The 14,193-nt window shown below is 45.2% G+C and overlaps 1 protein-coding gene across 4 annotated transcripts in view; it reads right to left on the reverse strand.

Annotated features, from left to right (window-relative positions):
• LAMA1 (laminin subunit alpha 1) overlaps positions 1-14,193 on the reverse strand; it is a 147,721-nt gene that overhangs the window by 71,355 nt on the left and 62,173 nt on the right. For all 4 annotated transcript variants that reach the window (XM_023647426.2, XM_023647425.2, XM_070220562.1 and 1 more), the window contains 7 exons: positions 13,897-14,070; positions 12,420-12,521; positions 11,251-11,462; positions 10,334-10,445; positions 7,570-7,680; positions 1,752-1,879; positions 196-282 (listed from right to left, as the gene is read on the reverse strand). In XM_023647426.2, coding sequence (XP_023503194.2) covers positions 196-282; positions 1,752-1,879; positions 7,570-7,680; positions 10,334-10,445; positions 11,251-11,462; positions 12,420-12,521; positions 13,897-14,070 — 926 coding nt within the window. The remainder of the gene's footprint in view (positions 1-195; positions 283-1,751; positions 1,880-7,569; positions 7,681-10,333; positions 10,446-11,250; positions 11,463-12,419; positions 12,522-13,896; positions 14,071-14,193) is intronic.

The raw sequence follows: 14,193 nt of genomic DNA on the forward strand, positions 1-14,193 counted from the left end.
TGGAAAATTCCCAGGGAGTTTCAACATTAATTTTTTAATCATATACTGGCTTTTACCTATGATTATATGAAATAATAACTACATACCCAAACTCCAAAACCACACTAAACTACAAACTTAAAAATGAACACGTAAGATTTATATTTAAAAAACGTGAATGCAACTTTTGGAAACCAGTTGAGCAATGCACAGTACCTCTCACACCAAGCCCCCGAGTACCCCGGGGCACACTGGTCGCAGACCACTTTGTCTCCATCATCTAGGTGGCAGGTGGGGCTGAAACTGTCAAAACATTAGAAATGAATGCAATTTTCTAATGGATGGTGCAGAATTTCTAACTATTTCAAATGCTTAATTTCTACCATTCCTGTCCTTATAAAGTTTCACTGGGTCTCACTCCTTAGCCCAGAGCCCAAGGCTCCCGACCACACAGCCCACCCCATGGGCAGTGGACACTCGCTGCTCCCTGCTCCTGATCATCCTCAGCCCGGAGGGCACTTCTCCCCTCTCCGCCTGGGTTCGCCCGGCTCATCTCCAATGCCTAGCTCAGCTGTCTCCTCCTCCAGGAGGCCTGCTCTCATGCTCCTGGTCAAGCCGTGTTCCTCTCCTCTGGGTTCCTTGAAACTGGTCTGCCTGCCTCAGAGCCCTGCCCACACTGGCCAAGAGTGAGCTTGCTCACACACAATAGCCAAGAGGCTCCTGCACTTCGGTAGGCAACATTTCCCAAAGGACCCCCACTGCTGACCGAGGTCTCTTCAAACTCTGTTCCTGGGTCTTGGGAGGCCTGCGAAGGCAGGTACGGGGGCAGTTGAGAGTCTCCCATGATTTCATCAGAGTAGCTTTGACTGTATCTCTTTTATACACTGGAGTTTCAAATAAAAATCCCCATGGGGGAATCCTCTGGGTGTGAGGGGAGGAAGAGTTCGGGTAAACTAGTGAGACAGAAAGAGGCTTTCAAACCACTGTCCTGCGGGAAACACACGCCCAAGCACGATGTACAAAGCCTTGCACATCACCATCTCCTTCCACTTCCCCTCATGTTTTTAGCTCCAGGATCATCTGCAATTCCTCAAAACAGCCCTTCTATGCTGCCATACCTTGGCAGTCTCAGTTCCTTCTGCCTAGAATGCCCTTCTCTGCTGCTTTCAAATTCCTTCTCATCCTTCAAGACTCAGATCAAGATCAAGAGCTTCCTCAGAGAGCCACTCCTGGCAGATGCCACTGCACAGCAGACATACCTCCACTGTAGTCATGATCACACCACCTCACTGCGGAGTCTGTGGGGCCCGCAGCCCGGGAGGGACAGTGTGATGCTCAGAGCACCCACCATGATACCCATGTATAGTAGGCACTCCATAAATACTTGTTGAATCTATCAATGAATTCAACCCATTCTCAATTAGCCTTAATTTACATATTTTGGTCATTAGAGCAAAAGCTCCTTAAGCCCAGGAACAATGTTTTATTCATCTCTGTGTCCCCTATACTTTCTGGCCCAGTGGCAGGCACACAATATATACTTGTGAAAGGACTGATGACCAAGTATTAGACCAAGAGGAAAACAATATGCATATGTTCTTGCTGTCACACAACTTTCCTTGCCTAGTTTAACCCACCAAACGTTTTTCAAAGCAGAGAACCCACTCCTCCACCTTCAGTCCTCAATGATCACCGCTGGGCAAAATTCACACATCTGGATGGAAATCCTGGCCACGCCAGGCAGGGTCTGCTGGTGGAGGTGCCAGGCTTACTTGTTGGAGGCTGTGGAGAGGGGGCAGGCACACGGCTGGCAGTCCCCAGGAGTCCCTCGGGACGCCCGCCCATAGAAGCCGGGCATGCACTGCTCACAGTGGTCCCCAGTGGTGTTGTGCTTGCACGCCTAGGACACATGCAGAAAAAGAAGGTTTCCTCAGAGGATTCTCAGACTCATCCACAAACAACTTGAAGTCCAAATGAAAAACAAAAGACAAATGCTAAACAAGCCACCAAACGCTATTATATGAGTAGGGGTTGCCTGTTTCTAGATGAACTAATAACAAATTTAAAGTTGTATAAATGAGAAGTGTAATAGCTTTCACTCCCAGCTATGTCAGAGTAACTTGCCCTTCTGTAGGAAAAAGCTAGAAAGCTGGAACAAAATATATGGAACACCTGCCTTCAGGCACTGGCCAACGGAGGGTGCAGGCCTGCAGTCCCTGAGAGAGGGAGACAGTGGGACGAGGCCTACAGCCACAGGTCGTTCTGCCTGGAGACACTTGCCAAGCAGTGGGGGGAAGGGGTGCCCAAATAGAGGGGTGGTCTCGCAGAGGTGAGGAGACAGAGGCGAGAGCGTGGGGAGGCTGAACTGCTGGAATGTGGACAGAGGACTGGAGCTTCACAGAGTAAGAGCCCCAGCAATGTGCACAGGAGACCCCTTCAAGCGGCTCCTGAATACTAAGCTGCTCGTGTGGAGACTGTGACTCCAGGTGGGCAAAGAAATCCAGGTGAGCAGTAAGCTAAAAGATCCAGAACTCACACAGAGCTCAGGGACATTAGAATTCTAACCAGCCAATGTGGAGAGACACTTAAACGTTTACCCAGGGCACTCAGTAGAGAACCCAGAAGAAAAACTTGTTTGTAGGCTGTTGTTTGTGAGGCTGATCCCGCCCCAGAGTGAAGGCAATACCAGACCCACCCTGACAAAGCTTCAAACAAACCTTGAAACAATCAAGCTGACCTGCAATAATTTAACTGCCCGCCAAAAGACGCCTCCTTGTTCTTTCAAGGAAAGCAACAAAACCCAGAAACTCAACAAGGTAACAATATTCATTGAACAATGCAATCCAAAACTGCTGGATATGCTCCCACTAGCCAAGTCTGGGAAAATGTGGAATCGATGAGTCCAGACAGATAACAAGTAGGTAAATAAATAAACATGTGGGAGTAGGGAGAGTTCTTGCTTACAGCAGAAGGCTGCATGCCAACTGGAAGCATGGGCTGGAGCTAAAAAGCCATCCTCTTGCAAACACAGTTAAGTACTGGTTGGGCAAGAATCATCAATGACTGCTAAATCTAAGGGGTAATTTTCATGAGGGATAGAATCCTTGTGTGGTCTTAAAGTATCTTCCTAAGACTGCTTATTAACTACAACAAGACAACCCAAATGTGAACCCAAGATGAGAGATATTCTATTTCTTGAAAAATTATTGTGTTCTTCAAGATGCCAATGTTATATAAGACAAAGAAGTTCTGTAGAAATATTTCAAATTACAGGAAACTAAAGAGACACGACAATAGAATGCAACAATCCTAGATGTGGGCCTGTAATGGAGGAAAAAAGTGCCATAAAGGATATAATTGAGTCAACCGACAAAATCAAAAAATGGAGGGTAGATTACAAAATGTAAAGCATCGATGTTAAATGTACTGAAGCTGACACTATACTATGGGACCTAAGAGAATATCCTTATTCTCAGGACAAACACACTGAAGAATTCAGGGATAAAGGGACATGGTGCATGCAACTGATTCTCAAGCAGTTTAGAAAAAAATTTTAGGATTAGATAGATTGAGACTGAGGATCATAAAGCAAAAGGGGGAAACTGCTAACAACAGGTGACTCTGGGTAAACGGTGGGTATTCTAAGTACTATCCTTATCCCTGCAATCTTTGCATAAATTTAAAATTATTTCCAAATGACAAGTTTTTTAAAATGGGTAACAAAAACTACTAGAAATGAGAAGAAGCAAAAAAAACAAAAGGTGATCATAACCTGGAGAAAAATCTAAAAAGCAGGCAGGAAAAAAAGGCACAACAAAGAATTGTGTACAGGAATTACCACTGACTTCTCGTTTGGAACAACGTAAGCCATAAGCAAAGAGAACAACTTTGAAGTGCTGAAAGAAGACTATGCAAAGGTATGCGTCGAACTGAGAGTGAAAGAAAGCCTTTTCTATTTCTAGACAAACAAAAGAGAGAAGGTGTTGGCCATCAGCCCTGCACTGGAGAAATGCTAAAGAAAGCTCCTCAGGGGGCAGAAACGTGGTACCAATGAATGAAACCACAGGTTTACCCCAAGGATTAAAGAGCATCAGAAATGGTAAATACGTGAACAAATACAATCAATTTATTTTCCTCATTTAAGACATCTCCTTAGAAAGTAAAATCTCCCTGAATCAGCTGTATGGGAGGTGTGCAGGGCCAAGTGGGGGTGGGGAGCGCTCTGCACCTGGGCAGCTGCATGGCCCAAGGGCACGCTGCGACTCTTACACACATTCTTTCCCAGGTCCCCGCGCCGCCCCCCCCCCCCGACCCCAACGCTGTGCTGACACTACCCAGAGCCTTCTCCTAGGACCTCTGCCCACCCCTGACTGTAGCTCCCCCCAGTCCCTCCGGGGGGCCTCTCCTCTCATTTCCTCTCCCTTGGAGTCCACCTAGCCTTCCATTTCCCTTTATACCCCTTCTCTTACAGCCACTCATTTCACATACCGTACTGGCCATTTTTCATCCAAAAATTTAAACAATAGGTCCAGTTTCTAAACTACATATTTTTGTATAATTCCTGAGGTTGATAAAAGTTTCCCCAAATACTAAACTTAATTTGGGACTATAAACAATTGTATTTATTTAGGGTTTCACCAGTTTTGTTTAGGGTTATCCTAGACGAGAGCTTCTAAACTTGAATGCATGTACAAATCACCTGGGTTAAATGTCGATTCTGATTCAAGAGGTCAGGGATGGGGCCCGAGATTTTGTGTTCGAAAAAAGCTCCCAGATGACACCTATGCTGCTGGTCCTCAGACCACATTTTGGTAGCAATGCCTTAGTTTCTTTTTTTCTCCCCATCCACCATAGGACCTTCTTTTTGATAATTAATCCAAATCAACTCAAAATGCAACTGGCCTTGGTAAACAGCTACATGGTTACAGTAAAAGTATTATAGAAAATAACTAGTTTCATTAAAATATATTTGATTATGTACACTTGACAAAGGTCTATGATATGTTTCCTTTGCTCAAAGGGCCAGACAGGGTCTTCTTTGTCTTTGGGAAAACTACTATAGAGCTCTATTGAAAAACCTACCGCGGGTCTGTTTCAATGGTTTCTCAGGTGTGTGCCAGCATCCCTTTAGGTGACCGTCCCTGTTGGTGGGTCTGGTCTGCGAAGGGACGAGAATGCTCATCTCCTTGGGGAGGAAAAACTTCTTTTCTTGATTGGAAAAGGGAAAACACAAGGGCCCAAGACATGCACAAGCACATTTTACTCCCTTTCTTCGCAAGGAAAATAAACTGGTTTCTCCTTGGGATAAGAGAGGAAAGAGCTCAGAAAAAAGCATGGGGGCTCCGGTAAACTACGGGCTCTGAATGGTAATGACGTGTCAACGCAAGTTCACTGACTGTCACAAACGGACCATGCTGCCAGAGACGTTGATAGTGAGGGGGCTGCACACATCCAGGCAGGAGGTATATGAGAAATCTCTGTACCTTCCTCTCAACTTTGCTCTAAACCTAAAATTATTCTAACAATAGTCTTAAAAAAAGGCGAATGGGGCACTGAGAACAACTGGAAGCTTCTTACTAATAAACCATAAGTAAGGAGCGAACTCCTAGAAGCTGGATGGCTATGTACAGGCCAAGGGCTATGAACACTTATACAAAGGGAAGAATGAAAAAGTTTCTTCTAAAATGGAATAGGAAAAAAAGCAAAGTAGATTAAACAGATAAATGATGCTACCAAGTTCTTATATTTCCTTAAATTCCAATCTAAATTTTTATTATTTTTGTCCCCTCAAACATTAATTACTTAAAAAGGGAAAAATAATAAGTTCACAGTGGAGAAACCTGGCAGACAGCCCCTTGTCCAAGTGGCCAGGCTAACACCCCAGGAAGAAGACAGCAGCATCATGGCCCCCGACAGCATGCTCGGAGAGGGCACACCACGTCCACAGCTTCTTGCCAGAAATACAGAACCTCAGCCTAACCATGAGGAACGCTCCACACAGTGCCCAGTGCCCTTCGAGAGTGCCAGGGTGAGGACAGACAGGGAAAGACTGAGGAGCTCCACAGAGTGAAGGAGGCAAGGCCGTGGAAGGCAAGGTGGGATCCCCATTGACTCTGGAAAGGAAAAGGGACACGAATGGAAAAGCTGATGAAACCTGACTGAAGTCTGTAGTTGACTTAGCTGGAGTGTGCCACTGTTCATGTCTTAGTTCTGATAACTCTACTCCGATTAAGCAAGATGTGGGCATCGGGAAGCACAGCGAGGTTATGCAAGAACTCTCTACACGATTTTGGTAAGCCTTGTGTAAATCTAGAATTTTCTCCAAAAAAATTTAAAACTATAAAAATTATTACCATTTATTGTAACTAGAGCTTTAAGGCCAGTTGCTATTTAGCATTCTCACTTTGAGCTTACATCTTTGTAAAAATATATTAATGGCAGCATGTGCAAATATGCTTTCGGCCTACCTGTAACTAAAGCCATAGGTGGCACAACCAGGACAGGTTGACCACCGGCAGAATACTGGCAGAGGGCCTCCAAAGCCTGGCCCAAAACTCAATGAAAAGGGTGAGATGCTACAGAAGCAACAGCCTCACCAAACCATGGGAAGCTGTGTGCCTGAGGAAGCTGACCCTGGAGGGACTGCGTCTGCGCAAACTGTCACTTCACACAATTCCTGCTGATGCTTCACTTAGGTCAAAGAAATGAACAAAGAACAAAATGAAAGCTTTGCTTAGAGAATAAAGAAAAATTAGGCTCTAGGGGGAGAAGCAATCAGAGACATCATGCCGAGATCTTCTCCATGGGCCTGATAATTTAATTTTCTCTAGCCCTGCGACTCAGCCAATCTCTTTGGGAAAAAGTATGAACATTTCCCTGTGCAGGGACGAGGGCCCAGCTGAGTCTCATAAGCTTTCACTCCATGTGTGAGGAGTGAATCCGTCAGAACCCAGGAGTGTGGCCTGGCTCCAGGCATAAGAGCCTAAAAGAATTCCTGATTGAAGTTAAAAACAAGTCTTGCCCTGTATCTGCCCCGAAGTTCATTCTCAAGATAAACTACATAGTTGTTAAGCCCTGTTTCAACTCATATTGCATGCAAGAGGGACTTCTTTGAAGAGCTCATTCAAGCTAACGACTATAAAGCATTATATATTGTACAGATGAGTGTGATTATTAGAAGTTTTATTCTTCTTTTTATGATATACTATGTAATACAATTTTTTAAAAAATACCAGCGCTTGCATTTAAAAGATTTGATCCTTTTTATTTAATCAGTGGATGTTTTCTACCTTGACACTGCCTTATAATCTTGCAAAGTAAATAATTACTTTTCATTATTCTAACCTGAAATAACATTATATGTCCCTTTCCCACTGTCATCAAAGTAACTTTCTTCCAAAAAAAGGGGAGAACAAAGTAGGAAATCTTTTCTGACATGAACTTAAATCTGCAAATTCCCCTCGGGGTCTGCAGGGCAGGGCAGTTTCCGGGGGAAGAGCACTTGTTTTATGGCTTCTGCACAGCAGACGGCTTTGGGGCAGGGGGCAGGGGGCAGGGGGCAGGGGCTCGAGGCCTCAGCAACAGACTCACAGAGCAAACGCCGTGGACGTCGCACTGCGCCGCGTGGCCGTGGCATTCGCAGGGCTGGCAAATTCCTCCGAAGAGTATTCCGTCCACGCGGTAATAGCCGGGGAGGCAGGACTGCAAAAGAAGCACCGGCGACCGGAGCGGTGAGGGCAGCTCTGGATGGCGCACAAATAAACTTCCCATCCGTGCACGAGAAACATAAACTGCTTGATTTTCTAGGAGTAGAGAAACTTCTTTTCCTTTTTTTCCCCAAACATCTTTATCAAGGTATCATTGACATGCTATAAAATTCACCCATTTTAAGTGTACAATTCAATGATTTTTTTTAGTAACCTTACGGAGTGGTGCAATCATCACCACAATTCAGTTCCTTATTTCTCTTTAAATGTAGAAACATGCATACAAAAACTGAACAGTCATGCAGTAAGTCAGCAGACACCTTGGTGGTATTCCACTGCAATACCCTCAGAAATCACGGACCCCACAGCCATTTAAATCGTGTTTCCATCAAGAGGACTGTTTCTCTCAACTTTTTCTTTTGCTTAAAGTTAGTTGCCATCAAAGTGTCCCAGTGCAGGTCTGTGCCAGATGCAGCCATTTAAGTGAGCAAGCATCCGGGTGGGCTTTCCGTGGGACAAGCCTGGACAGGCAGCTCGGGCATCCAGCCACTCCCTGCTCAGGACAAGCTGGGAACCACTCAGACACAACAAGTCATTTAAACCTCGTGACAACCCTGAGATGTATCACCTCCATCTTACAGATATGGAATCTGGAACACAGCAGTTAGATGACGTGCCCGATGTGCCAGTGGAATGTTCAAAGCCAGGTATGCATGCCTCCAAGATCTCAGTCCACAGGTCTGCCCAGGGCCACAGCAGACACGAAATGCATTTAGAGGGCAGAGCAGGGAATGAGGAATTGCAGGCCAGCACGCTCCCACGGGGGCATGTGAAGAGGCAGTGTGGATTTGTTTTTTATTGTTATAAAAATGCTTAAAAGAGCATTTTTATAACAATAAAATATATGCACGTGCAGGCGTGCTCCCCTTGGAGACAGGAGAATTGTCTACAGCTGCCTGGAGGTCCGTGTGGTGGCAAGAGTGCTCTCGGGAATTCCATTCCTAACCAAGAGCTGCCTGATTCTTTAAGTCAGCTCCTGAATAAGAATTTGATTAAAGAATGAGTTCTCTGCCTAACAAAAGCACTTGAAAACGTGTCTTGAGCTTCTTGTGCTTGCTTGGGCCATCGTCCCACGCACATCGGCACTTTTCCCTCCAAAGCCAAGCAGACTTGGTCAGCTCCTGCAGCAGCAGCTCACTGCTGCCCTCTCCTGGTCTAGCTGGCCTGGGCAACCCTGATTCCCGGCTCTCCCACTCCCATGTCCCACATTCTAAGAGGTGGCTGTAGGGTCGTTTATCCATTAAGCACTTGGCATGCAGGGATTAGGACCTACAAACATTTGTTGAGTCTAAAAATAAATGCGTGTGTGTGTTTTTTTTAACATCTGAGCTAACATCTACTGCCAATCTTCTTTTTTTCCCTTCTCCTTCTCCCCAAAGCCCCCAGTACACAGTTGTATATTCCAGTTGTGAGTGCCTCTGGTTGTGGCATGTGAGACGCTGCCTCAGCATGGCCTGACAAGCGGTGCCCTGTCTGCGACCGGGATCCAAACCGGTGAAACCCTGGGCCACTGAAGCAGAGCGTGCAAACTTAACCACTGCGCCACGGGGCCGGCACCAAAATAAATGTTTGAGATCTAAAAAAGAGTTCGTTGGTTCCAAAAAGAAATTTGCAAAATATTTAAAATTGAAATATTTAGTTAAATATCTACGTCATCAAGCATTAGGCCAACTTTATTAACTGAAAAGTATATAATTGATAAAGATTCATAAAAGCAAATTATAGGTTAAAAGTTTTCAATTTGAAAAACTTATTGCCAAGAAATCACAGCCAATGACAAATGTTCATAATCACAGTCAGTCATGAACACAGGACAGGCAGGATCATGCAATGGTTAACAGCACGGATGAAGTTCAAATTCCGATATGACCACTCCCTAGTTGTGTGATGTTGGTCAACTTAATCACTTTGTGCCTCAGTTTCCTAATCTGCGGAACAGGAAGTACATGATGTGCCTACCCCATATGGCTGTTGTCAGAGTGACATGAGGTAACATACGGAAAGAGCTTAGAAAAGCTCCAACACAGAGAAAGTTCTCAGTAAGAGAGAGTTATTATTAATACTTATGTCCAAATTATTTCAAAATATATTTCGAAATGGTTTTAGCAACAGATTACTTTTATTGACGATTGCGAGTGCATTTTCTCATACCTCATATGTGGGGGGGAGTCCACCTAAGTAACATAACCACGGGCCACAAAAGGTCTCAAAACTGGGCCTGGCTTGTCTAAAGCTTTCCAGTCACATGCCAATGATTTGTTGATTTGTAAATGTTCAAATACAACCAAGTTCAGTCCTCCTTAGAAATGCAAACTATGGCACCGGTGTCACAACCTTCCTGTCAACTTAGGCACAGAGTAGCACGGAGCGCGCTTCCAGGTGCCACAGCCCAGCCCTGAGAGAGGAACTCGATTTCTTCAAACAACGTGGCTTCCAATATTCCAAGAGCCCCCAAAAGTCTGAAGTTTAGAAACAGTGGGTTTCTGAAGTTAAAATTCAAATGTGCATCACCGCATCACCTTCAATGCACCTTTTTCCCCCTGAGGAAAGAACAGGAAGAAGAAGACAAGAAGGGAGGGGGACGCTACCTCACAGGAGACGCCCATGTAGCCTGGGGGACATTCGCAGCGCTCCACGTCCTCGGCCAGGGCCAGGTCTATAACATTGGGGCTGGCTGTGTCCAGAGAGACAGAATCCAACCTACAGACAGACAGGGGTCGTTATATGACTTACATACCCCAAACAACATCCAACACCGCAACCCAGACAGATTCTTTAAAAAGATTTAATTCAAACAAAATAGTGATGTGATTTTTGTAAATAACTAAAGATTTGCAACAATTTTGGAAGTAACTAAAGATTTTCCTAACAATATACTTTCTGGGAGCCATCGCAATTGCCTAGAAATGCTTTAACACTGGGCGCAAAGATGTGCTCTGCCCACACACGGCTGTGGGAAAGGTCTGAGCTGTCCCTCTGGAGCTGTGGCGCTTCAGAAAAACTGAGCCATTCAATTGTCTTCTCTCTCACACGGAGAGACTCTCCTTAAACGTGCAATGCTGTGTTCGCTTTAGCTTCATCCAATGTTTATGCTGAGCCAGGCACTGCCAGAAATGGACCTTCTTGAAGTAATAAAATGACCAAGAATGGACACATTAGCTTAAATAGATTGTGTAAAATCTAAGACCACTAACATTGGGAGGGTGAAAACCAGATGCAACATGGTCCAGACAACCGTGAGCTCCTCAGGGATTTCGCAGAAGCCCTCCCGAAAGTTTCAGATCCTGACGCCAGGTCTGTCTCCTAAAAGGTACAGCGGTCATGGGCAGCTATTCTTACATCTTCAATCAAATTATCTTAACAAAAACAATCTTCAGCACAGCCAGTTCCATTAGCTGTGTTCTTAAAATAACAGTGTAGAAAATATTCAGCTTGAAATATATGATAATAAAGACAAGACTGAAGCGCCCTCAACCGTAAGTTTCCCCTCCCTTTCAACACACACCTGTAGAGAGCCATTTTTGCAGAGTTGTAGCTGGCTCGGATCAAGAGATGTGTCACGTTGGCAAGGACGGTCATCAGCCGGTCACGGTCTATCTCCCTTTTGTTACCAAACTCTCGGAAGTTCTCGGGCACAAGTCTAACCACATTAAGGTACTCCTCGTAGGGTTCCAACGACAGGCCCTCAGCCTGCGTGCTTAAAGTTAGTCCATTTCCCTAACATTGAAAAACAAGAGGAAATACATTTGTAGTTCAATGTCGTGAGCAAAAAAAAAGCAAATTTTGTCTTCAGCAACGTGGCCTTTCACGTGTGTTTAGGTTCTTGGGGAGAGTCTGCAACGCTGCTTCTAACTGTTGGTCCAGAACCGTGAGAGAAAAGACGCCACTGCATTCCTCGGAGAGGGATTCGGATAATGAACCTAAAGACTGTGTCCTTTGCTGGGATCTCAGAAAAGAAAGAAAGTCATGCATTTGTCCACAGTTTTACTCAAAGGAACCAATCTGACACCCTTAATCTTTAACTGGAGAACAGAAGTAGGAAAAGTATATAAATATACCTCTAGCTTTGCATAAAATTGCTGTTAACAAAAATGATTTCCAGTTGCTGCAGGTGGAAGATGGAGGCACACGTCACTAGAGGTCACGGGAGAGGAGTGCAGACACCGCAGACAACAACCTCAAGTGGATTCTTACCACTTTGGGAATCCTTCTAGATGGAGCTGTTTGTGATGGGGGAGAGTGAGGATACAGGGCTACGGACAGAGGTTGAGGACAAAGATGGCAACGCACCTCCTGTCCCCACACTGCGCGGCACTGCTGCCTAATCACTCACACGCAGAGGCAAGAGGCAGGAGGGAAAGAGGGACTGAAAGGGCCAAAAGGGCAGTTCCCAGGTCGGAGCAAAGACCCACCTCCCTTTTAAACGTGACAAGGTGGGTCAGCTGCAGGGATCAAGGAAAGAGCGCCGTGTGCCGTCCTGAGGCAGTTCCAGAAACGGGCCCAAAGACAGAATTCTCACTCTCAGTCCCAGCAGTGTCCAGACGAGGCTGAACGACCATCTGGCCAGGAGCCCTTTGCTACTACCCCTTGGCCTCCCTTAGCCACTCTGAGCCACCAAGCCATCACCCCACTAGGCCCTTCAGCTCCATAGTAAAGCTATGTGAAAGCAGTTACCTTAATGATGACGTCAGAATGAGACATGAGGTCACTGTCCACTGTCTCCACTGGGACATCGTAAGACACCGTGTACTTCAGGAACCCACCAAACGCAGTCAGCTGGAACATTGACGTGAGAGTGAACACCCAGGGGAAAATGGTCATGGCCCCTCAGAAAGAGGAAGCGATCATTTATTTTATTTAATCGATATTACTAAAATGCAGGGTATTGTTTAAACGCACACAAGAAAAAAGTAATCCTTCTTAGAGACCCCAAGGTAAATGACTATAAACTTCTGCTAATCACACAACAGACATTCATTTCACTGACATATTTGAGGGGGTGGGAGTTTGGTCCATGGCTACAATCTCAACATTGGATCTCACTGCCTGTAGGAGAACAATAAGGAACACGTTTGATCAGCTAAAGAAAGGATTAAAGGTTTTTCTTCCTGACTAGATATCCTTTAATGTAAAATAGAGATCATCTTTCTGCCAGGCTTATGAGAACAATGTGATGTTCAGAATCCAATCTTTGCACCACAAGATTGGACACATGATCTCAAGAGACACAAACAAAACAAAACAAAAAACCCACTGACTTTTGGTGATAAGATCATATTATAAGCAGAAAACATCTTCCAGGATTATAATTTGATTGGAAAAATAATCATTTTCAAAAATAAACACTACTTAAACATACACAAAACAAACTATAGGATTAAAATATAATCATCAAATTAACCATAAATTTACCAAGCTACAAGACCTACACTATTATGAAAATATGCCATTACTTTAAAACAAGCCAAATGCATGGTTAAGATGAGCAAGGACCTAGAGTTCCAGAGAAGGAGCCCACTGAAGATATTTTAGATCCGTCGGTCTGGAGAGAAGTGCCGTAACTGGGGGAGACCAGGACCAGGCCACTGAAGGGGACAGTCAAATCACACTAACCGAGTTTCCACTCTGTAGAATCACCATTTTGCGTTAGGAACACAGATGTTCCTAAACAGAACTTCGTACGAGAAACAGTGTGCCATGACAGTGACGCTAGGGGGCCGGGCAACAGCCCCACTGCACGGCTCTTGCCGAGAGCTTTATGTGTGCCGGGCCCTCCACCAGGGGAGGGGGCCAAGACAGTGCACCACGACCTAAACAAAGCAGGCATGTGCCTGACACTTCACAAAGGCCCCAGTGATCCAGGGACCCAGAGGAGAGGAGAGTCTGTCACGGGAGAAGGGGACCAGACCTGACACCTGTGACCAGGCCAAGAAGAACAAAAGCTCATGTTCTAAAGATGTAATAAAAAGCCAAACAAGGATAAATAAGACCCTGTAAGTCAGGTGTAAGTAAACGTGCATCATGTCCTGTCAAACACTCAAAACCAATAAGACTATTTAAAAAGAAAAAGTTGAAAACCCTTCTTAACATGCTCTGATATCTTTGTCCAAGATGCCAAGGTGCTGTCCCCAGACGACCATCCCCAAGGTACCTTATTTCCGAGGTAGGCCTCGGGGGCCGACCAGTAGTACTTGGAAGTGAGCCTCTGCATGACCGACGTGTGGTTGATGCTGAGCTGCGGGCGCCCGCCCAGTGCGTTCTGCTGAGACGGGATCTTACTTGGACTGATCAAGTCAGTGACCAGCCACCCGGACATATCTTTCACCTTAAAAAAAGATCCAAGAATTTTAGACTATGAAATGGAAGTCACCTTAGATTTTACCCAGTTCAGCGCTAATATCTTCACGATGAAGAGACAGATCCAGAAAGCCCAGCTAGGGATGCTGTT

The sequence above is a fragment of the Equus caballus genome, chromosome 8 (genome assembly GCF_041296265.1).
Source record: "Equus caballus isolate H_3958 breed thoroughbred chromosome 8, TB-T2T, whole genome shotgun sequence".
In the NCBI taxonomy this organism is placed as follows: Eukaryota; Metazoa; Chordata; class Mammalia; order Perissodactyla; family Equidae; genus Equus; species Equus caballus.